Source organism: Saccharomyces paradoxus, chromosome V, assembly GCF_002079055.1.
Source record: "Saccharomyces paradoxus chromosome V, complete sequence".
Taxonomy (NCBI): domain Eukaryota; kingdom Fungi; phylum Ascomycota; class Saccharomycetes; order Saccharomycetales; family Saccharomycetaceae; genus Saccharomyces; species Saccharomyces paradoxus.
Genome location: NC_047491.1, coordinates 136,394 through 158,282, shown reverse-complemented (window position 1 = coordinate 158,282; position 21,889 = coordinate 136,394). Strand labels below are relative to the sequence as shown.

Genomic DNA, 21,889 nt, shown 5'->3' with positions numbered 1-21,889 from the left:
AAAGCCACGCTAGATATAATATTCTACTTTATACAGCTAAACGCAAACACGATATATACTAATAAAGTATCATGACGACAAATTTCTATTTATCATCACTTCTTGAAAAGAAAATAAAGAGGCGAAAAAGTAAAAAACGCTATGATTGTGTGAAGTTGTTGAAAATGCGTAATTCATTGAACCCGTGCGCGCGCAAAAGTACGTTACAGTAAATACAACAATAGGTAGGAGAAGAAACCATTAGTAGGTTCATGTAGTAATCTTCCCGAGGGAACCGGAGATGTCAAGAATGTCCTTACTCGATACAAACTGAACTTTGTCCTTCCCAGAAGGATTCAACGCCAAATGAACACCAACTTTTCCCACCTCATCGCCGTAGACTGGGTAGCCCAACCAACTCTGGAATCTGGAACGGTACAAGCGAGTGCCCAAAGCAGCAGTCAGATTGCCACCAAATCCGCTTTGCTTAGAATTTTTCCGTTCACCTAGAAGAGGGCCTGGACGTAAAATTATAGTGTGCTTAAAATTAAGAGCGATGATATCGCGTTCAATCTCACCTTTCATCTTCATGTAGCCGAACCTGGAGTCCGGATGAGCGCCAGCGGAAGACACGAGAACGATCGTTTCGCATCCTTTTTCCTTGGCAGTCTGGGCCAATTGTATGTTTAAGTCATGATCGATCTTGTACTGCTTGTCCAAACCACCCGCGGCAGCTCTCGTCGTTGCCAATGCAGTGAATAGCACCTGCGGATGCATTTCATCGGTAATCAATGTTGACCACTGCGAATTATCCTTTTCTGCTATGGCTACAACCTTATCAGTGGCTGGGAAGGGCAGTTCCCTTCTCAAGATAGCGTAAACCTTAGAGAACTGGGGAGCCTCCTGAGCGTGTCTCAGAAACCCGCCTCCACATAAACCTGAAGCACCTAATACTAATCCATTCATTGTTACTTGTACTCTTCTATGCGGTCCATCCTTTCTTCCTCACATGTGTGCCGATCCTCTGCTAAGTTCGCCACCAACAGCTGCATTTTACATTATATCGCGTAAACCCCGCATTGATATCGTGCCGCGCGACAAGCGTAAGAATATTTGCCATGGAACGCTTATTACAAGAAGATGCCAGTAATGACGTTCTATGGGCAGGTCTTGTACTTTTACAAGAGCACTTTGTTAGTCTACTACCTCCCTTCTTTTAAGAATCTGATCATCCTTTGTCTTGAAGTACAGCACCCATATCATGCTGCTTAATTGTTTGTAGTATTTTTGTCGCGTCCGTGTCTTTTTTCGCCGCGGTTTACGTATTTTATATATACACGTCGCAATTTTAGTATATTTCTGCATACATGTTTGTTTCGTTGTTGTCGTTCAACATTGAACACGTAAAGAACATCACACCAGGAAATTAAAGCATGTCCAATAAGTTATTTAGACTAGACGCAGGTATGTGCCATTCTTCCTCAAATATTTCTAATCATTCTTTTTTTTTGGTACACTAACTAACGCGTACGACTCTATATAGGCTACCAACAATACGATTGGGGTAAGATCGGCTCCTCTTCAGCTGTTGCTCAATTCGCTGCCCACTCTGACCCTTCTGTTCAAATTGAACAAGACAAACCGTATGCAGAGCTATGGATGGGTACCCACAGCAAGATGCCATCCTACAACCATGAGTCTAAGGAATCCTTGAGAGATATCATCTCTAAAAACCCTTCTACCATGTTAGGCAAGGATATCATTGATAAGTTCCATGCCACGAATGAGTTGCCCTTCCTTTTCAAAGTTTTGTCCATTGGAAAAGTCTTGTCCATTCAAGCGCATCCCGACAAGGCTTTGGGTAAAACATTGCACGCTCAGGATCCTAAGAACTATCCTGACGATAATCACAAGCCTGAAATGGCTATCGCTGTCACTGACTTTGAAGGTTTTTGTGGGTTCAAGCCTTTGCAAGAGATTGCAGATGAGTTGAAACGTATCCCAGAATTGCGCAACATTGTTGGTGAAGAAACTTCCAGGAATTTCATTGATAACGTTCAACCCTCTGCTCAGAAAGGTTCACCAGAGGATGAAGAAAACAAAAAGCTATTGCAAGCTGTTTTCAGTAAAGTCATGAACGCTTCTGATGATGAAATCAAGACTCAAGCTCGCTCCTTGGTCGAAAGATCAAAGAATTCTCCATCGGATTTTAACAAAACAGATTTACCAGAACTAATTCAAAGACTGAATGAACAGTTCCCTGATGACGTGGGTTTGTTTTGTGGATGTTTGTTGTTGAATCATTGCAGATTGAATGCTGGTGAAGCCATCTTTTTAAGAGCCAAAGATCCTCATGCCTATATTAGCGGTGATATTATAGAATGTATGGCTGCTTCCGACAACGTAGTTAGAGCAGGCTTCACTCCAAAATTCAAGGATGTCAAAAACTTGGTCTCCATGTTAACCTATACATATGATCCTGTGGACAAGCAAAAAATGCAGCCTTTAAAGTTCGATAGATCTTCTGGTAATGGGAAGTCAATATTATATAACCCTCCAATCGAAGAATTTGCTGTATTGGAAACTACTTTTGATGAAAAACTTGGTCAAAGGCATTTTGAAGGCGTTGATGGTCCAAGCATCTTGATCACTACAAAGGGTAATGGTTACATCAAAGCAGATGGCCAAAAATTAAAGGCTGAACCCGGCTTTGTCTTTTTCATTGCTCCACATTTGCCTGTTGATTTGGAAGCTGAAGATGAGGCTTTTACTACTTATAGAGCCTTTGTGGAGCCAAATTAGCTCACTTTTCCCATTTTTCCTTTATTTTTAACTCTTTATTTTATATTTATAATAGAGAAATATTATATTTATTATTTGAACTCTGCTTCATGTTACAGTTTTTCTATTTGTTTCCACGTTCTCATTATAGAATAAAATAGAGATGTCAAACATATCTTACCGCTCATCTAATATACTTGATATTGATGCATGAAACTACATATATATATATATTACGTGAGATTTGGTTGGTAGTTGTTATTGGCTATTTCGATACGATGCCGTTTCTTTTTTTCCACTTCAATAACCTTCTTTTCAAGTCGCCCTCAGATTGTTGATAGATGTTTAACTTCTTATCGAAGAACATTTTTTTGTAATCATCACCATGTTTCTTATATAATCTTTCCAACCATTCTTCTTCCCTTTCACTTTGACAGCGTTCCTTTCTAATAACTGGTCTAGCCGCAAGTTCTTCTAATTGCCTAACCACTTCAGTGCCCTTAGTGGCATCCCTAGCTTTTATTTTGTCAACATCCTCATCAACATCAAAAATTTTTTTCTTACCGTAAACAACTCTTACAACATCACCATTCTTGTCACGCTGTATCCTTGCCTCACCCTCTGGAATCTCATTTTCATCGAGTTCCACGCTAGCCCCGATATAATCATTTTGCTTGTCCTCATCTTCATCTTCGTCTTCATCCAACACAGACTTCGTTAATGGCACTCTTTTAACTGCTTTACTTAAATCGGCCTCTTTGCCGCCCGCCGGTGTTTGCAACTTGGCTCTTAGCCCTAACTTCTTATAATTTTGTGCCATCGTCAGGGAATAGTCCCAGTTTGCTGCAATAATTGGATTGGACTGGATGTTAATCTTCCTTTGTTTGTCTTTAGTTCTCCTGGTTGCCTTTCCAACAGAAGATCTGTTCATCTTTCTTTTTCTTACGGATGTCATTGTTTGCCCTTTTTTTTAGATGGTATACTTGCAGTCTGGCGATAAGCTCAATACTTTGTACTCTCCTTCTGATGAGTAATGACGATTACTTTAAGTTTAACTCATCGCCTATTTTTTTTCTTTTCTCACTCTGAAAGTTTTTAATGAAAAATTTACATGGAAGTTATATGTACGGGTAACTCTTAAACTAATTATATAACAACCAATAGTCTTTTATTGCTGGCATGCTGTTGGAGATCAAAGCAAGGTTAAGCAAGTCGCCTGTCTCAATATATGGCCTGGCTTGCTTACATATATTCGACTGAATGGTCCACATTGTAGAAATAACTGTTGCAATCAAATCATTCGTAGCAACAGCAGCAATACAATAAATGTAGAATAATATTTGATTTATTGTCCCTTGGCACCAAACACGCGAAATGAACACGGTGTAGTATGTAGACATCAATTGAATATGACAATAAATTACCCAGGAGATTATTGTATAACCATGTATATAGTAGAAAGCATTATTATGAATATAACGATTATCATTGAATGTCCATCATCATAGGTACTCAAATGTCATTTTTAATACAGTTAGATGGCTCGTTAATTTTGTCTAGGGTAAAAGTTTTTAACTGCTCCCTGTATGTAGATTTTCTATGAGATAGAAAATATGACGCCTGTTAAAAAAAAAGGAAAGAAGATTATTAAAAGCTTAAAAAGGAAAATGGAGGCAACGGATACGTATTTATTCAAGTTCTTCAGCAAATACTATTATGGACCGTACTTATACTGAAGTTTGAATTTAGTCAGAGTTATATACGGCATTATGCTAATATGTCTTACTTTTATTTATCAAAACGATTGAGAACATTGTGAATTCCTCAAGTGACTGCGCGTCACTTACCTTTCTAGAAGTCTATGTAAAGTGAGGAAGTTTCAGTGGAAGTCGCTATCGCTAGTGTAATGAACAAATTTCTTAAAAAACTGAAATTCGCATTTTTAGTTTGCAGCAGAAAAGAAACTATATTCAATATGCTTATTATACATGATTACGAAGGCGAGTATCAATAAACAGTTAGGAAAAAACACTGGCTAAATGTGATCTAGTTTTGTTCGTGTCCCAGATTTTCTAATTCCTTAATCTCATCTTCAGTAAATGATCTGGTTTTGTCTTTATTAGTATGTGACCAAACAGTGTTAACAGCGTCAATATATAGACGCTGGTCACTATCTAGAGGGACTAATTGCCCGTGAGTAGTTCTATGGGTATAACTATATGGTTTCAGGAGGGTTTTGTGAGTTGCACACCATATATAACCGCCGCAAGCTCCCGCCGAAGGCCTATGCCAATCATCCGATTTTGGATCAGGTAAGATCACGTATTTGCTGCTAATTGGAGTTAGGTAATAATATTCTTCCATTTCTTCCAGAGTATTGAATTGATTTTTGAATTTTGTAAAATCGCCGTTGTCTTTATCCCAATCGCCTTTAGCCGCATTCTCGTGCTTACAAAAGGTCCCCCCACCATTTACCCAAAGTAATGTTTTCTTATCAGTAGACATATGTGCTATTTGCCCTGAGCATATTTCGACTGCAGCTTCTTGCCTCTTTCCGTTAAGGTCAGTTTTTTTTACATAATCACCAATAGCCCCGGAATACACTTCTTGTAGTGCATAAGGATGACCTGCGGCTAAAAACCCCAACCAAAAATTCTCTTTATCACCATGTGTGCAGTGAGCTGTATGTTTGGCCAAATGAATCATAGCACCAAGCACTAGAGGTATCGTATGTTTTGATTTATCTACAGCAAATAAACCAGCTTCTAGCTGGTGCTGTCTTCTATGGTGAAAAAAGGCTTTAAATATGTATTCTTCTGTGGTCAAAAGATTGTCACATTCATTGAGAGCATGATCAGGATTGATAAGAAGTGAGTTCTGAAAATTTTTGGACTCAAGCTTTCTAGGTAATAGAGTTTCATATCTAGCAATACATCTTTCATGTACGTTTTCTCTCAGAGCTCTTTCCCTGAAAAAGACTGTTCCTGTTTTCTGGTATTCTGTGGTCTTGAAATAGTTATCAATCTTTTCATAACTGATGGCATCAATATCCAAAAAGACAAATTCTTGCAAAAGATTGAGTAGAACAACTAGCCATTTACTTTTATAACTACCAAACTCACCTCGCCACTTAGGATGTATGGTATTAGAGACATCTAAAAACCAAATTTCTTGTGGAACATTAGTAGAATTATCGTACTTGTTTTCTATTGGTTTGAAATCAGGACTTCTGGCAGCGTATATAAGTTTGTTCACTAGTTCTTGCGATAGCTCATCGCCTCTATAGACAACTTGGATTGGTAATGTATTCCCTTCAAACCTTAGGGCAGCAATAAACTTAACGGCTAATGAAAATTGGTTAGAACCTAAACTCAATACAATACCACGATCGGCTACTCTGGCGCTCATGTCCCTCCAATTTGCCCAGAAGGTTTTTGTTGGATTATATTCATATTTGAAGTACTCGTCCACTTTACCTGTTTTATCATTGAACTTGGGTAATAAACCTTGCTCTAGTACTTTTCCAAAAGGTGATGTGATTTTTGGAATTATTTCATAAAAAGTCTCTGTAGTAAAGTTATTTATGAACGGGAACATTTTGTGCTCGAATTCAAATTGGTCGTATTTCTTAAAATTGTTTGAATCATAATCAGGGAAGGTAGAATTTAATGTTCTGACTAATTTTGATTGAACCCTCTCTTTCGAAATTTTATCACTTTTTGGAAAAATTTCCTGAACATTAACAGGATTATTCTGCATAAAACATTTATCATAAGCTCTTATTCTCTCAAATCCTAGGAACATATCATTCTTCCTGCGATATAGCTTCTCGGATTTCTCATCCATTGGCTTTCCCTCTGAATCTTTAACTTCGTCAATTTCTTCATCATCATTGATGCTGTACATTAGTTTCTGAACACTATTAGTCCAGTCATCATCTAACGTGTACAGCGTCCGGAAGTAAAATTTACATCTATCAGTCAAGCTTAATTCGTTGAAATGTTTATAATAGCTCTTTCTATTGAGTAACCAACTAGAATTCCTTTTGGCATCTATAAACTGGTCATAAAATGGAACCAATTCAAGTGGGGATACTGGAATACTATATACTGAATCGACTTCGGGGGAGCCGAAAGCCTCAATAAGTACTTTACGATCGGAATCGTTCAGCGTTGCTTTTTTTGTACCGTTTACATTGCTCGATCGTAGAGACTGTAAAAGTGCATCATCCCGGTGTGTAACTAGTTGGAATAGCACAAAAATAATGATTAAGGCCCCGACTAGAACCGGTATAGTACACGATCTCAAAGACCTTCGGTTTAATATAAATCTCCGAAGTGCCAACATTTTTTACGCACGGTAACTTTTCTTGAACTAAGGTTAAATAACGCAAGGTTACTGCGTTCGAGGATAGGACGCAAGATAAGACATTTAGTTTTGCGAATATCGTTTATTTCAGTTACGAGTCCCTTTTATAATACCTCCTTGATATAACCTTGCCTTTTGCATTGCAACATTTTTCAAAAGAAGAAACTCAAGACCTAAGGAAAAAAAGTTAGACTTTTGCAGTGGCGGCGGAGCCTCATTTTGAGATACCTTAAATGGTTGAATAGCAACTCAAAATGCCAGTAGCTCATCGTCTTGCGAGAGCGTGTCTCAAGATAAGCCGATAGTTTGTATCCTATTTAGGTTAAAAGCACGTGGCACGGGACACGCGCACGCATTTTTTCACCGTTTTGCTGCATGCTGGCGGTCCGGCCATTTTAGACCTCGCATGATTAAATCATCCGAGGACCAGGGTTCGAAAAGTAGAATACCTTGTGTTGTCTTCCTTTTTCGCGATCCTTTTCCAAGTTAGTAGGTACTGCCCAACTTTTCGTAAAAGAATCAGTGAGTCAGCGGTGAGGAAGTAGCTGAGGAAGTACTCTTGTTCTGACATATCATAGAAGTTCCTATTCTCAGGGAGAGAAGAGCACATCGTCTTAAACTGCGGTGCACGATTTTTTCTTCGGGTCCGTGCAGGCAGTTCTTGCCGCGTTTGCATATGCAGAACGAAAACAAAAATACGCGAAATAAAGTGATTCCCCTATGTTGTAAAAATAAAACCGCTACACGTGTATATATTCAATATACTCATATTAGCTCAATTTTCGACCACGATTGTGGAGTCATCCATCATACATCACTATCTAATTCTTTTTTTCAAGCTAATCAACTTTTTTCAGAAAACCCTTACTGTGTTGCCCACTCTTTAGTCTGGCTGCTCTTCTAAATTTAGATTTCTTTTTTTATCCATCCAAAAGGGTCCATTTTTGATGCAGGACATATAGATTACCTTTTGTTGCTATCATATTCTGACTTAGCCACCATCAAATTGCTTTTAACATTAAATCGGCAGTGTGTACCTTTGAAATAGTAAAATCTTAGTTCTACGTTTGAGCCAAACTTGTAATCAAAACCTTTCTTTGTCTTTTTCTCGCAGTTAATCAGAATAAAGCGTATCATTTTTGTAGCAAAAAAGACTTCTCGAGGTAACTAACGATATACGGTATTCCTTGATTATTATATTAGGCCCACGTATTATACTTCTTAACTGTAACATCGTACTTTAGGGAATGGTTAACTTTAGGTGAACTTTCTAACAAATCAGGGGTAAACCTGCCCTAAAAAACTCGAGTTACCCATATAAAAACATTTTCCTTGACTTAAACATTTTTTTTCCTTCGGAATTCTGAAACACCTGGAATTTAATTTACATATTTATGTTTTAAAAATAATTATTCTCAAATGAAAAAAAAAACTTTAAAAAAATGATTTTTCTTACACGTGACTAATATAAATTTGATAGGTAATATATTATTGTATGTTTGTGTTAATATTTTAGTAGTCATTTAGAGACTTAATAGTCATAGATAAAACATATCGCATATATAGGGCACGTAGTACAGATTTATCTTCGAAGCTCCCAGGCTTTTTTTTTTTATCGTACTTTTCTTCGCAATCGAACGCTCTCACTAAATCTTTTTAGAATGGGCTTTATGGCAGACAAGCTTTCCTCCTTTAAGGAAGGGGACTGTGATATATCCCTAGGGTAGAAGGTTGCTTACTTTACAAGTAACAGTGGTAGATAAATTTTACAGTTAGTAAAGACAGAAAGAGGTTAAGAATAGAAATGGATATATCTTTCTTTACCAATATCGAACATCGGGGATGTTGAACCTCTAAAATTATGTCCTCACGAATTAATGACAGACACTACGAAGTGCTAGAGTTATATAGGGGTACACGATAACTTTCAACTGATGGTATTATCAAGCCTAGTCATTTATGCCTTAAAGAGAAAAATGGGTACAACTAAGTTCATGAATAATTGAGAATCAGCAAGTAGTATTTGTTGCTGTCAGCGTATGGTGTCAGATCTCATTATTTTTAAAGCAATATATCATGATAAAAAGCCATGTTTTCAGACCTTACAGAAAACAGAAAATCACTATCGACTTTCATTATCGCGACTTTCGTCATGGAAGACCTTGCCGCTGATTGCCTACCTATATACTACATAATTACTCTGTATGATAATCACTAATGTATATAATTATTGATGGCGTTGTATGCAGCGCCATTATGTGATGTGTTTTGAGGCTAGGATGAGTTCATGCCACCACCTTATTTATTCACGTTTACGATGGTACGGTAGCCGGGTAAGTGATTTTGTCACTGAACTTCAAGAGGATTTGACGAAGTTCCAAATTCTGGAAAAACAAGTAAACACTAATGGTTAAAAAAATTGCACAAGTAAAAAGTTTACCATCATTTCTCTATAACTGGCGACTATGAAGTTTTCTAAGTTGATCGGATTTACTGTATTGAATGTTTTGAGCTGTCTCTGTGCTGCTACATCAGCTAACAACAGCGATAATGTGGAACACGAACAGGACGTTGTAGAAGCGGTAGCGCCACCTTCTATTAATATAGAGGTGAAATATGATGTCGTTGGAAAGGAACCAAATGACCAGGATGGTTTCCTTGAGTTTTACGCTGAGGACACCGCTACCCTTGCCTATAACGTTACTAACTGGGAAGATACTAATATCACAATTTTTGGTGTCAACGGAACAATTGTTACATATCCACAAGGTTATCCTGTGGCGGACATTACAGGTGCTAATGTTGGGCCCTACGAAATAGAGGTCAACGGAACATCAAAATTCGGACAAGATGTTACGTTGAATTTACCGGAAGGACAATACTTTTTAATTCCATTTTTATTAGCCTCTAGATTCGACGAAGTCGTGAGAATTGCGGCACCACCAACCCTATTCGAAATTGTAAGCCCACCCATTTCTTTCTTTAACCCACAGTTTTTGTCTGTTCAGGTCATCTTCTTGGCCATCATCGGGGGTGTAAGTTATTACTACATGAAGTCTAAAACAAACCAAAGACCTTCCAAGAAAAATGCCACTGTCAAGAAAATTGATGAATCATGGTTGCCAGAAACTTATAAAAAATAAAACGGTGGGTGAGACCTTTGGATGATGATAGGAGCTCATATAGTCTTATAGATACATATTAGTATACTTAAATTGAAAGATGTCCCATAACCTATTTACAATATTTTCAGGGCGGGTTACCGCATAACGCATTATTGTAAGTTACGCTTAAAAAACAACAATCACGCCTCTTGAAAAGAGGAAACCTTTAAAGAACTCTATAGTCAACCAAATTGGTTATCGAGTTGACCACTATCATTGACGGCACAAATTTTGAATTATTAGTTTTTAATTATTCAGGATGCGGATCAATTGGAGTTTTTTCCTATGTATCCTTCTCCAGGCCATTTTCGCTGTGAGCAAACAAAGTTCAAGAACGCTTGTTCTTTACGACCAATCAACAGAACCGTTAGAGGACTACTCAGTCTATTTAAAGGATCTGGAACAAAGGAATTACAAACTTGAATATTTGGATATCAACAGTACTTCCACTGCTGTGGATTTGTATGATAAAGAGCAAAGATTATATGATAACATCATCGTTTTTCCTACCAAAGGAGGCAAGAATTTGGCTAGACAAATCCCAGTCAAGCAGTTGATTAAATTTTTTGAAAATGAAGGTAATATTCTATGCATGAGTTCTCCTGGTGCTGTTCCAAATACTATTCGTTTATTTTTGAATGAATTAGGTATTTATCCAAGTCCAAAAGGACACGTTATTCGTGACTATTTTTCATCTTCTTCAGAAGGGCTAGTTGTTTCTTCAGACCACCTTCTGAACAAACATGTTTACAACGCCAAAAAAAGCGAGAAATTTGTTTTTGGGGAAAGTTCAGCTGCTTTATTAGAAAACCGTGAACAAATCGTACCAATTTTAAATGCTCCTAGAACATCCTTTACCGAGTCCAAAGGAAAATGCAACTCTTGGACCAGCGGGTCTCAAGGATTTCTTGTAGTTGGTTTCCAAAACTTAAACAATGCCCGCTTAGTGTGGATCGGTAGTAGTGATTTCTTAAAGAACAAAAATCAAGACTCTAATCATGAATTTGCAAAAGAATTACTAAAATGGACATTTAATGAAAAATCTGTAATTAAAAGTGTGAATGCAGTTCACTCACATGCAGATGGTACTAGTTATGATGAAGAGCCCTACAAGATTAAAGACAAAGTTATTTATAATATAGGTTTTTCGGAATGGAACGGGGAAAAATGGCTACCACATATCGCTGATGACATCCAATTTGAACTAAGACAAGTGGATCCATACTACCGTCTTACATTGTCGCCAAGCGGAAATGATTCTGAAATCCAATACTATACCACCGGTGAATTTATACTCCCAGACCGTCACGGTGTGTTTACCTTCCTCACTGACTACCGCAAGATTGGCCTTTCATTCACTACTGACAAAGACGTTAAAGCTATCCGTCATCTTGCTAACGACGAATACCCAAGGAGTTGGGAAATTAGCAACTCTTGGGTTTATATTAGCGCCATTTGTGGCGTTATCGCTGCTTGGATATTTTTCGTTGTTTCTTTTGTTACGACTTCCTCTGTTGGCAAGAAACTTGAAACATTTAAAAAAAAAAACTAGTAAACGTTCTCACATCATTTATGATCCTTTATAAATGGCTCATATAAATACATAACAGTATTTTGATTATGTTTATTTATATTTCGTGTCAAACTAGGTAGAGCGAAAAAGTTTATATATGACTTAGTTTTTAACAACTTGAATCTTGTTGTCTTTTTTCCACTTTTCAAACTCTTGTGCAGTTTGTATCAAAGTTTCTTTCATTTTGCTGATTGTGCCTTCTATGTTTTCCTTCTTATTTTCAAGAATAGGTAAACTTGTTTGAACATCACTTTCCACAAGTGCGCCACCTATCATCCTGTAACATTTCCTCGTCGGCTCAGCGTCTTTCAGTGTTTTAAGGACTATATTATGTTCATCTTTGTCATGACCCAATTCTATGATTTTTGTTTGCAACTCCTCTAAAATTTGTTTGTATTCATTATATTTTGCTTGAAAGACTATATAGAGAGAAAAATGTATAGTTGTTAGTAAAATAGAAATAGCTGCACGTTGAAGTAAAATATAGGCTGAAATTCATAAGAGCGAGCTTTGCATACCGTTGTTTCTTTGTTCCATTGCTGAAGTATTTTCCTCACCCCATTATGAATGAGGTCCAAAGATTAATGAGTTTAAGTGCAGAATTTTTTTTTTTTTTTTTCATTTACTTCCAAGCGGCAGCTTTTCGCGATTTCGCCTAAACTTACACCAAAACCACTAATATGGAGTTAACGATCATACAAGTAGATCTAAGGTTAGTTTATAACATGCGTTTATTTGATCTTCCCTACGGTTTCTTTATCTTTTTGCCTGGGGCGAATTGATCCAAGCGAGTATACAAAGGCACCAAAAAATACTAGGTTAACCCCAATGTAGCCAGTATACGATAGGCTGTTCCCGAAAAGTTGGACGCTCAGTAAAAGACTTATAAATTTTCTTACAAGTAGTGTTATGGAAAGTGTCAGAGCATTTGTTTTACTAGCAAGTATATTAACACCCTTGACACAAAAATATTGTGTCAATACATTAAAAAAAAGTATAGCTTCTTCTCGCGGGACTTTAACCTTTCCCCCAAAATTCAAACACAATATCCTTTCAGACTTTCTCATTACTTGATATTCGTAAATTAACTGTTTTCGATTAAGTAGAAAGAGAGGTAATGATAAAAAATGACTGTAAAAGATATTCTCTTTCCAATGCTTACCATATTTTTGATACGTGCGTTCATTGTATGCTGAAAGTAAAGATGATGTGAATGATGAAAATACTAGTATACAAATACCAAAAATAAAAGTGCGATCTACAGGTTGGTCACGTCCGATTTTCAACGCTTGCAATTTCAAATCTTGGTATCGAAAGTCGACATCTTTATACAACGATGCCATTATAGCTCCAATTGTTAAAAATAATGTTGATGAAATCTGAATCTTAGTGTATTTCCTACCATTTAATAACCAACATGTAAACATAGTTATGACTGTTCCAAAACATCTGAAAACAATATGAATTGGAATGGATATGTTGTATTTAAATACGTTATTATTCGTCGTGGACGAAATATAAAACAAAACGACAGTAATGATATAAACATGGAAAGGAGTTTTCAGTGGCTTAAAGTAAGGGAAAGGTCGATGAAGATCTATAAAGTTGCGGAGCCCCTGACATGTAACAAATAAAAATTGACAAAACGTGATAAGATTATTAATGCTGTTTGTTCTGTTGCTCATTAATGTTTCAAATGTAATAACATTGGAACAACAACCTCCGAATACTAGAGTGAATGCTTTTAGTAAGTTCCACATTTTTTAAATCCAATTGCTGCCCTTTTTCCTTTCATTTGAATTCTCTAATTTTTTTTCATTTAGAGTGCAAAGTACTAAACATTTTTTGTTTTGCTTCGGGAGCGATTGCTTCTTTAGAATATGACAACAAATATATATTTGAAGAGTGCGACCTAATCAAACCATACGAGGAGAGCAGAGAAGTGTCTAGCATGGTAGCAGACTTAACTAAAGGTATACTAAAATGGAAATCAAAAATAGAGTTTGATTCCGTTGCGAACAGTCCGTTTTACGAGGATTTAAAGAGCTTACCTCCCCTTGCATCCTATAAAAAATTAACACAGGCTGCTATCTTTAATAGCACTAAGTATGAGTTACTACAAGTTAAGAAAGATATTCTATCCATCTACGAAATTGTAAGTGGCGATATTGACAAGGAACGAAATCAGATGCAACAAATTGAACTTCAGCTTAAAAAATCGTTAAAAAAAGTAGAGCATAGTTACAAAAACGTCTTAAAACAGCGAGTTTCTACTAATTGCATTAATGGAAATGACCGTCTGTTGGCCAATGCGGAAAAAAAGATTGGGTCATTGAATGAAGAACTCGCATGTGTCGATGGTATTGTGTCAGATATTGTAAACAATTTCGTTGCATTGGACGCAAATCTCCCGAAGAAGGCACAATTATTGAAGGATGACTCTATAAATGAGGCACATTATCCACTTCTTTTTGAGTTTTTGCATAAGGCTATCATTGCTAGTGAAGCTAACGTTCAGGAAAATGGCTCGCTCTCTTCTCTTTCGGAATACGATGAAGTACGAGCGGAAAGCATAAATAGTTGTTGCGAGGAAAGTGAGCCACAAAGCGATTCTTTAGCACCACTTCAAACTCATAATGACAACGCATCTAGTTATCAAAAACTTTTACCCCCAAAATTCAACACAAGAAGTGGCCCTTCAATTGAAACAAATTTTGAAAATATTAGCGCAGATGGCCCCACATACGCCAAATGTTCTTTGAAAAACTCGATATCTTTGACTTAAATTTAACTTAGATATATTTATATGTAGATTATGCGCCATATATATGAGGCAGGCTTTGGTTCGTAGATGGGAATCGAATTAGATGAGTTTGAGTAACATGGGTAGTTTTTCAAATAATACTGTATTTCAAATGGAGGTCTGAATTCTAATACCACTTGGGTGGATTTTTTTTTTGTTTAGTTCTCTGACCTGGATTTTCGTGCTTTTCCGAAATTGCCACTCGTGCAAGAAAGACCCTCAATATGCTACAATTTTTTTTAAAATAATATATTCGAGATATAAATTTCTAGATATTCTCATGGGTTAAATATACCTCCTAACCACATTTCTTCGCCCATGAAACATAGTGAGAGTCCCGAAACGAATACGCCCTTTCTTTATTTTTTATCTACAATACATTACAGGTTTACAACTAATTGATTTTTGCTTATAGTTTAACATAAACTCGAATATACAGTCGACGCAAAGATTTTCTGGTGGAAACAGTTACAGAAGATGCTCTTTGCGATCCTCAGCTTGTGCCGTGTACATTTATCTATTCCGCTTTACTTGAAAAAAGCAGTTAAATACTTCTTAGAGTATTCGAACGACACTAGTGTTACTACAGCAGCAGGTACTGTTCTTACCAAATTAGTGGCAAACCCAGAATAAAATCCGGCAAAGCCCTCTTGCTTATACGTGATCTTAATTAATGGAAGGAGATGGCGTTGTACAGTATTTGGAAGGTCGGATTTCAGTTGCATTCGAGTTCGAAGTATTTCGTGGGGATAAGTCACGGTAGACGCTACCATTTTAGATAGCATAGACGCTAATATTAACTTTTGAAAGTTTGAGCTGGTTACATCTGTTGATACGTCAGTCAATTCTGAATATCCGAACCTGATTTTTAGATTTTCATATAAGGGAAACTGTATAGCAACGTTCAGCATCCCTAAGAGGGCTGGAACTAAACCAGCGTAAAGAGCCTTAGCACCTTCTTGTTGGATGATCTTTCTAAATGTGTCTATGGTACCTTTATAATGGGTAGAATATTTACCGATACCTGTTTGTAGCATGAGTCTTGTTTTAACTACCCAAATCGGATTCGTCGCAACTGTAGAGATGGCGCCTGCGGTAATTGCAGAAGAAGCATTTGAAAGAAACGGACTATTTGGGAAAATATCGACCGAATATTTTCTACAGAAATCATAGACAGAAAAGTAAATCATCAAAGTGGGAATGTAACCTAAAACCGTCGGTTGTAGACCTTTATAAAGCCCAGCAGCACCTTCGTCTTTGAAAATAGTAGCAAATGTACCAAAAAACCCCTTATAATGTTGACTCTGGTGGGTCATATTTTGAAGACCTTGTGCCTGTAACCTTGTTTTCGCAACATCAAAAGGACAGACTAACATTGCAGATAATGCACCAGATAAAGCACCTGAAATTGCAGCAATCCTGGGATCAGCATTCCTTTTCAACCTATTTAATTTTGTAGGAGTCGTATAATTTCCATTGGGTAGTGACGAATTATTTGAGTTTTCTAATGTCGTCTTATTGTCTCCATTATTCATTATATAGCTGTAATAAATACCCCGCTCTTCATCAAACAATGAAGAGAAAAGCTGAGAACAATTAATTCCGATGTTCGTCGGATTATACGTTTATTTACTTATATACCAATTTGCTTATCTTTCCAGGTTCATTTTTCCACCAACGGGTAGGTCGAGAATCATTTTCGACAGCATTTTAAAAAAATGCACACATTAAGGTAACTTTCGTAGAAAATGTTGACAGAGACAATATTTTAGTAAAAGGTATTCTATAATGTCAAAAAGCAATAATTTTTTTCCATAGGCAAATGAAGATGAAATTAAAGGCATGATTACGTAAAGAAGCGAAGTATATAAAAACTATAAATGGAAAATGATGATATCATATTCATGAGTAAACCCAATACTCAAACTCAAAAAGGAAGGAAGAAAAAAGAAAAAATCGGAGTACTTTTTTAAGATATATTTACTTATTGTGTAGTAGTTGAAGTGTTTGTATTGAGGTTGTTCATCGTATCATTATTAGTGATGTTTAAGATATTGTTATTCGCATGCCCCATGGCGAAGTTTTTGTGGTCGTTGGGTTCTTGCTGATAGTGGTGATGTTGAGGGTCGGATCCAATAGTGTTCAAAGCGTGGCTAGAGTTCATTATATTTTGTTGAGGCGTTGTTATTGGATACACTGTGGGCAAAGGATGTTGGTGTTGGTGTTGATACATGGATGAATTTTGAGCACTTGCCATGGCATATTGTGGGAATCCTTGGTAGTACACCTGTGATGGAGTGTATTGTTGAGAATTAGCGTATGCAGGATTTGATAGCATTGTGCCTGAGTTCGTACTTGTAGCGCCAGAGGGTTCTGTATTTGTATTAGAGGTAGTATTGTCTTGTGCTCTCTTGTATGCAGAACCAGAAGAGTTGTAGTAAGGAACATTAACATTCATAGAATACACCGGATAAGGAGCTGTAGAGGAAGCAGAACTTGTACTATTATTATTGGCCTGATGGAGTAGCGGCTGCATACTGGATACAGGAAGCACGTTTTCGGTTGTACCAGGAGCGCCAGTAGCGCCTGTGGTTGCTGATGCTGATTGGCTTTCGGTAGAATGGCCATAATAAGGGTGCTGCGTTGAAGAGGTGGAATAACTTTGATTCTCGTTCGTTGAAGCGTTTGCTACAGGATTTGGAGGTTGTGTGGTATAATAGTTGGGATTGTTTATCGGAATTGTTGTATAGTAAAATGGATAAGAAATTTGTCCTTGTTGTTGCGGATTAATGAAGTCACCAGTAGTGTTATAAGCAAAGGAGGCATTGTGGAATCTATTTGGATTGTTACCATTTCCTGTATTATTATTAACATTATTAATATTATTATTATTATTATTATTGCTACTGTTATTACTATTATTATTGTTATTATTAGCATGAGTATTCATACCAGTAGTGTTAGTATTATCAGGAGATTGTGTGATATAAGGCGGATTTGCTGTATACATCAAAGTTGTCGATGGCAATGCAGGAGCAAATTGAGTGATCGGGTATCCAGAGCTTTCATCATTTTTATAATAATAATTTTTGTTTGCACTAGTAAATTGATTACTGCCAGCAGCATTTATATTAGCACTATTGTTATTTGTGGAAATAACAGTATTTAGAGGAGTTGAAGAGTTGCTTTTATTGTTTATATTATTAGAACCGTTTCCGTTGGTAGTGGAGTTATTTTTCACATTACCTAAAGTTGTGTTTTCCATCGCGACAATTAGTTCCTGTGAAGGTCTAACATCTTTCAAAAAAGGAGAAGCTTTAGGAGTCACTAAACAGTTTTGTTTTATATCTTTTACAGAATAATAGGAGACAATATGTAGATTTTCAATGGAGTTAAATGGAGGTCTCTTCAGCTTCACAGATATTGTCTTCTTCACCAGACCAGTATATTTCAATGGTAAGTTCGAACGATTTGATGGAGAAATGGAGGTATCTTGCTCTGATTCAAAACTTGAATGACTCATAGTGGGCGGTAAATCGAACTGATGATTCTTCAAAGGAGGTAGCTTGATTTTCGACGAAGAGGGATTAGTCCTTGCACCAGAAGTTCCATCCGGAATGACAGTGGAGTCAGTACTACCACTAGAAGTAGCATTAGCATTAGAGCTTGCGTTTTCCTTGTCGAGTTCTTTGTATATTAGAAATTTGCCTGATATCCTTGATGGAGACCAAGAAACACCATCAGTCCATCTCTTGATGCCCGATATCTCTTCAATGAAAACGAATATGCTACCAGATACGATCAAATAAGGTCTTTCTATTTCATAAGGCCTTCTTGGTATATGCTTTAACTTGCCGTCCAAAGTCGCCTGGAGAATAAGCAAAGCGTCATCCTCATCTTCAATGTACCCTTTGAAAGTAGGCTCGATATCCATTTAGAAATTTTCGTTGTCCTCGTGTCTAGTTGCAATGTATAGTTTTGTGGAAAAAGATGGTGGTGGGAAAGGTGAGGTAGGACAAATACTTATTTTATCCTAGAACACAGTATGGAAGATTGCGTACAGCTGAGGTGGTCCAAAAAAGAGGAAAAAATTAGGCTATATTATCGATAGTTAAGGTAAGATATTAAATAATATTGATAATCTTAAAAAAGACAAACAAACAATCAAAAGGCTACTGGCGAACAGGCTGTCTAAATCACAGATAGAAAATAAAAGGGTTCGAAAACAGAAATGGAAGGGAAACGATCGGGAAACGAAAAAATACAAATAAACAAAAGGACTTCCTTACTAGCTTCTCTCTAGCTTAAATTTAAATTTGATGCAGTAACGAGGTTTTGAGTTGTGCAAAAAACACACCAAAGAAGGGGTAAGATGAGGAAGATTCAGCCAAATTGAAACAAACGGCACATAACACTACACATTTCGATTAAGAAGAAAAGATAGTAATCAACGAGGGCACGCAAGAATTCAGCGTTAAAATTACAGTTAAAATTACAATTACACTTACAATTTTACAGTTTACAGTTACAGTTGCCGGTGGAAAATGAGGAAGACAGACCATTTTTGCCTCGTTAACGAACTTTAAACGTAAAAAAAAAGAAATGTACGGAGAGTGAGAGGAAAACCGACCTGCGGGATTACGTAAATTGGGAAAAAATAAACAAAAAACTACGCCTCCACCCACACCTCCCGAATAAAGGGGGATTTGCAGGAAGAAAAAAAAACGCAAAAAATTTTCTTGTCTCGGTGCGCTGGACAGATCACTGCATACGTAGAAGACATGTATCTTCTGCTCTTCGTCCTCAAGACGTCTGAGTTGGCTGGCTCAACACATCAAAATAAACCCCACGCGAGCGGTCTGATAGGGGCCGTGGCACCTAACGAAAGTGGGGGTTATAACGACAATCTATTTTGGCCTACCGTTGCCAATCGAATCTTAGGAAAAACCACCAGTGGCGCTATCTCTCGTCCACTATCCGCATATGGCAGTGCCGAACTTGCCATGCTACATAACATTACCTTTGATAGACAGATCCACGGCACGTATCCAATTTGTGGAACAGAAATATCGCCGTGTTCCGCTACCGGTGAACAAACGGTGCTGTCCTCACCCCATACCCCATGCACGGACGCACAAAGCACCCATACCTTTTACAACGCCGAACACCACCGGCATCTTGTAAAAATATATACTCAGTGTCGGATATTGGTAATGCTTTTCTTGACATACGCACACCGCCTCTCCAAACTCCAATCTCCAGCCAATTAAATCGGAATGCCTTCGAAGATCTTCGGGGAATAAAGTGCATGAGCACATATCCTGAAAGAAAAAAAAGATGAAAAATTTTCCGAATTTAAATAGGGTAGATAAATACTCCATTCTCCTTCCAATTCCGAATTTTTAATTTTTCTTCAAACAAGTTCCGGCTCGCTGTCTTATCATTTCAATTTTCTAATTCTTGATAATCCTTGCTTTATTGTATAATAAATACTCAAAACAAAACAAAACAAAACAACTCACAACACAGGTTATTCTCCACCCCAATTTCAATTTTTCTGCCCATCAGTTTTACTAGCGAATTTTACAACCCATCAGCCACACAGCTCACTCATCTACTTCGCAATCAAAACAAAATATTTTATTTTAGTTCAGTTTATTAAGTTATTATCAGTATCGTATTACAGAAATTAAAGATCATTGAAAAATGGCTTGCTAAACCAATTATATTTTGTTTTTAAAGTAGATTATTATTAAAAAATATTAAGAGAATTATGTGTTAAATTTATTAAAAGAGAAAATTTATTTTTCCTTTATTAATTAAAGTCCCTTACTTTTTTTGAAAACTGTCAGTTTTTTGAAGAGTTATTTGTTTTGTTACTAATTGCTATCATGTACCCGTAGAGTTTTACTTATCCAAGATGTTTCCGTAACGGTTACCTTTCTATCAAATTATCCAGGTTTATTGCCCAATAAAAATTTTCCTATACTATCATTAAATTAAATTATCATTATTACTAAAGTTTTGTTTACCAATTTGTCCATTCAAGAAAATAAATTAAATACAAATAAAATGTCCGAATATCAGCCTAGTTTATTTGCTTTAAATCCAATGGGTTTCTCACCATTGGATGGTTCTAAACCAACCAACGAAAATATGTCTGCTTCCACATCTGCCACTAAACCAGTGGTTGGCCAATTGATTTTTGATAAATTCATCAAGACTGAAGAAGATCCAATCATCAAGCAGGATACCCCTTCAAATCTTGATCTTGATTTTGCTCTCCCACAAACAGTGACGACTTCCGATGCCAAGACCGTTTTGCCAATTCCAGAACTAGATGCTGCTGTGGTGGAATCTTTCTTTTCATCAAGCGCCGATTCAACTCCAATGTTTGAATACGAAAACCTAGAAGACAACTCTAAAGAATGGACATCCTTGTTCGACAATGACATTCCGGTTACCACCGACGATGTTTCATTGGCTGACAAGGCAATTGAATCCACTGAAGAAATTTCTTTGGTACCATCCAACCTAGAAGTATCGACAACTTCATTCTTACCCACTCCTGTTCTAGAAGATGCAAAATTGGGTCAAGCAAGAAAGGTTAAGAAGTCAAATGCAGTCGTTAAGAAATCTAATCACCATGGCGGGAAGGATGACGAATCGAGACTAGATCATTTGGGTGTTGTTGCTTATAACCGTAAGCAACGTTCGATTCCACTTTCTCCAATTGTACCTGAATCAAGTGATCCTGCCGCTCTAAAGCGTGCAAGAAACACTGAAGCTGCAAGACGTTCTCGTGCGAGAAAGTTGCAAAGAATGAAACAACTTGAAGACAAGGTTGAAGAATTGCTATCGAAAAATTATCAGTTGGAAAATGAGGTCGCCAGATTGAAGAAATTAGTTGGCGAACGCTGATTTCATTTAATATTTTTACTTTATTCTCGTGTATACCAAGAATATATACATTCACTTAAATAGGAATTTAACCTTTTTTATGCCATTTTTCTTAAAGTATCAAGTTTCAAGTCTCGAGACAACTTACCTTACGCTTTTTGCTGTTGAGGTAAAAAGAAAACACAAAAAAAGCACTCACGATGGGGGTCGAACCCATAATCTTCTGATTAGAAGTCAGACGCGTTGCCATTACGCCACGCGAGCCCTATTAGTTGAACACGTTATGTCTCAAAATCAGCTACCACCTGCCTCATTGGTAGT

General features: G+C 37.0%; 13 protein-coding genes and 1 non-coding gene across 14 annotated transcripts; 6 read left to right on the top strand and 8 right to left on the bottom strand.

Moving 5' to 3' along the window:
* Positions 1-249: 249 nt before the first annotated feature.
* On the bottom strand, positions 250-945 carry FMP52 (Fmp52p; the record flags this gene model as incomplete). Its single annotated transcript, XM_033909925.1, has 1 exon — positions 250-945. The coding sequence occupies one exon, from the start codon at positions 943-945 to the stop codon at positions 250-252; it is 696 nt and encodes a 231-aa protein (XP_033765816.1).
* A 467-nt stretch (positions 946-1,412) lies between these two features.
* Positions 1,413-2,781, top strand: PMI40 (mannose-6-phosphate isomerase PMI40; the record flags this gene model as incomplete). Its single annotated transcript, XM_033909924.1, has 2 exons — positions 1,413-1,443; positions 1,523-2,781. 2 exons carry the CDS (start codon positions 1,413-1,415, stop codon positions 2,779-2,781), a joined length of 1,290 nt encoding a protein of 429 aa, XP_033765815.1.
* Positions 2,782-3,025: 244 nt separating this feature from the next.
* Positions 3,026-3,715, bottom strand: NOP16 (Nop16p; the record flags this gene model as incomplete). The annotated part of the gene is made up of 1 exon (XM_033909923.1): positions 3,026-3,715. The coding sequence occupies one exon, from the start codon at positions 3,713-3,715 to the stop codon at positions 3,026-3,028; it is 690 nt and encodes a 229-aa protein (XP_033765814.1).
* Positions 3,716-4,806: 1,091 nt separating this feature from the next.
* MNN1 (alpha-1,3-mannosyltransferase MNN1) lies at positions 4,807-7,107 on the bottom strand (the record flags this gene model as incomplete). The annotated part of the gene is made up of 1 exon (XM_033909922.1): positions 4,807-7,107. One exon carries the CDS (start codon positions 7,105-7,107, stop codon positions 4,807-4,809), a length of 2,301 nt encoding a protein of 766 aa, XP_033765813.1.
* A 2,486-nt stretch (positions 7,108-9,593) lies between these two features.
* IRC22 (Irc22p) lies at positions 9,594-10,271 on the top strand (the record flags this gene model as incomplete). The annotated part of the gene is made up of 1 exon (XM_033909921.1): positions 9,594-10,271. The coding sequence occupies one exon, from the start codon at positions 9,594-9,596 to the stop codon at positions 10,269-10,271; it is 678 nt and encodes a 225-aa protein (XP_033765812.1).
* A 280-nt stretch (positions 10,272-10,551) lies between these two features.
* WBP1 (dolichyl-diphosphooligosaccharide-protein glycotransferase) lies at positions 10,552-11,844 on the top strand (the record flags this gene model as incomplete). The annotated part of the gene is made up of 1 exon (XM_033909920.1): positions 10,552-11,844. The coding sequence occupies one exon, from the start codon at positions 10,552-10,554 to the stop codon at positions 11,842-11,844; it is 1,293 nt and encodes a 430-aa protein (XP_033765811.1).
* A 123-nt stretch (positions 11,845-11,967) lies between these two features.
* GIM4 (tubulin-binding prefolding complex subunit GIM4) lies at positions 11,968-12,402 on the bottom strand (the record flags this gene model as incomplete). The annotated part of the gene is made up of 2 exons (XM_033909919.1): positions 11,968-12,284; positions 12,384-12,402. 2 exons carry the CDS (start codon positions 12,400-12,402, stop codon positions 11,968-11,970), a joined length of 336 nt encoding a protein of 111 aa, XP_033765810.1.
* A 194-nt stretch (positions 12,403-12,596) lies between these two features.
* Positions 12,597-13,625, bottom strand: YEA4 (Yea4p; the record flags this gene model as incomplete). Its single annotated transcript, XM_033909918.1, has 1 exon — positions 12,597-13,625. The coding sequence occupies one exon, from the start codon at positions 13,623-13,625 to the stop codon at positions 12,597-12,599; it is 1,029 nt and encodes a 342-aa protein (XP_033765809.1).
* A 191-nt stretch (positions 13,626-13,816) lies between these two features.
* On the top strand, positions 13,817-14,650 carry VAB2 (Vab2p; the record flags this gene model as incomplete). The annotated part of the gene is made up of 1 exon (XM_033909917.1): positions 13,817-14,650. The coding sequence occupies one exon, from the start codon at positions 13,817-13,819 to the stop codon at positions 14,648-14,650; it is 834 nt and encodes a 277-aa protein (XP_033765808.1).
* A 545-nt stretch (positions 14,651-15,195) lies between these two features.
* On the bottom strand, positions 15,196-16,203 carry YEA6 (NAD+ transporter; the record flags this gene model as incomplete). The annotated part of the gene is made up of 1 exon (XM_033909916.1): positions 15,196-16,203. One exon carries the CDS (start codon positions 16,201-16,203, stop codon positions 15,196-15,198), a length of 1,008 nt encoding a protein of 335 aa, XP_033765807.1.
* Positions 16,204-16,652: 449 nt separating this feature from the next.
* Positions 16,653-18,602, bottom strand: MIT1 (Mit1p; the record flags this gene model as incomplete). Its single annotated transcript, XM_033909915.1, has 1 exon — positions 16,653-18,602. The coding sequence occupies one exon, from the start codon at positions 18,600-18,602 to the stop codon at positions 16,653-16,655; it is 1,950 nt and encodes a 649-aa protein (XP_033765806.1).
* Positions 18,603-19,651: 1,049 nt separating this feature from the next.
* SPAR_E00620 (uncharacterized protein) lies at positions 19,652-19,852 on the top strand (the record flags this gene model as incomplete). Its single annotated transcript, XM_033909914.1, has 1 exon — positions 19,652-19,852. One exon carries the CDS (start codon positions 19,652-19,654, stop codon positions 19,850-19,852), a length of 201 nt encoding a protein of 66 aa, XP_033765805.1.
* Positions 19,853-20,740: 888 nt separating this feature from the next.
* GCN4 (amino acid starvation-responsive transcription factor GCN4) lies at positions 20,741-21,589 on the top strand (the record flags this gene model as incomplete). Its single annotated transcript, XM_033909913.1, has 1 exon — positions 20,741-21,589. The coding sequence occupies one exon, from the start codon at positions 20,741-20,743 to the stop codon at positions 21,587-21,589; it is 849 nt and encodes a 282-aa protein (XP_033765804.1).
* Positions 21,590-21,760: 171 nt separating this feature from the next.
* SPAR_Etrna6R lies at positions 21,761-21,832 on the bottom strand. Its single transcript has one exon. It is a non-coding gene; the product is annotated as a tRNA-Arg (tRNA).
* Positions 21,833-21,889: the final 57 nt, after the last annotated feature.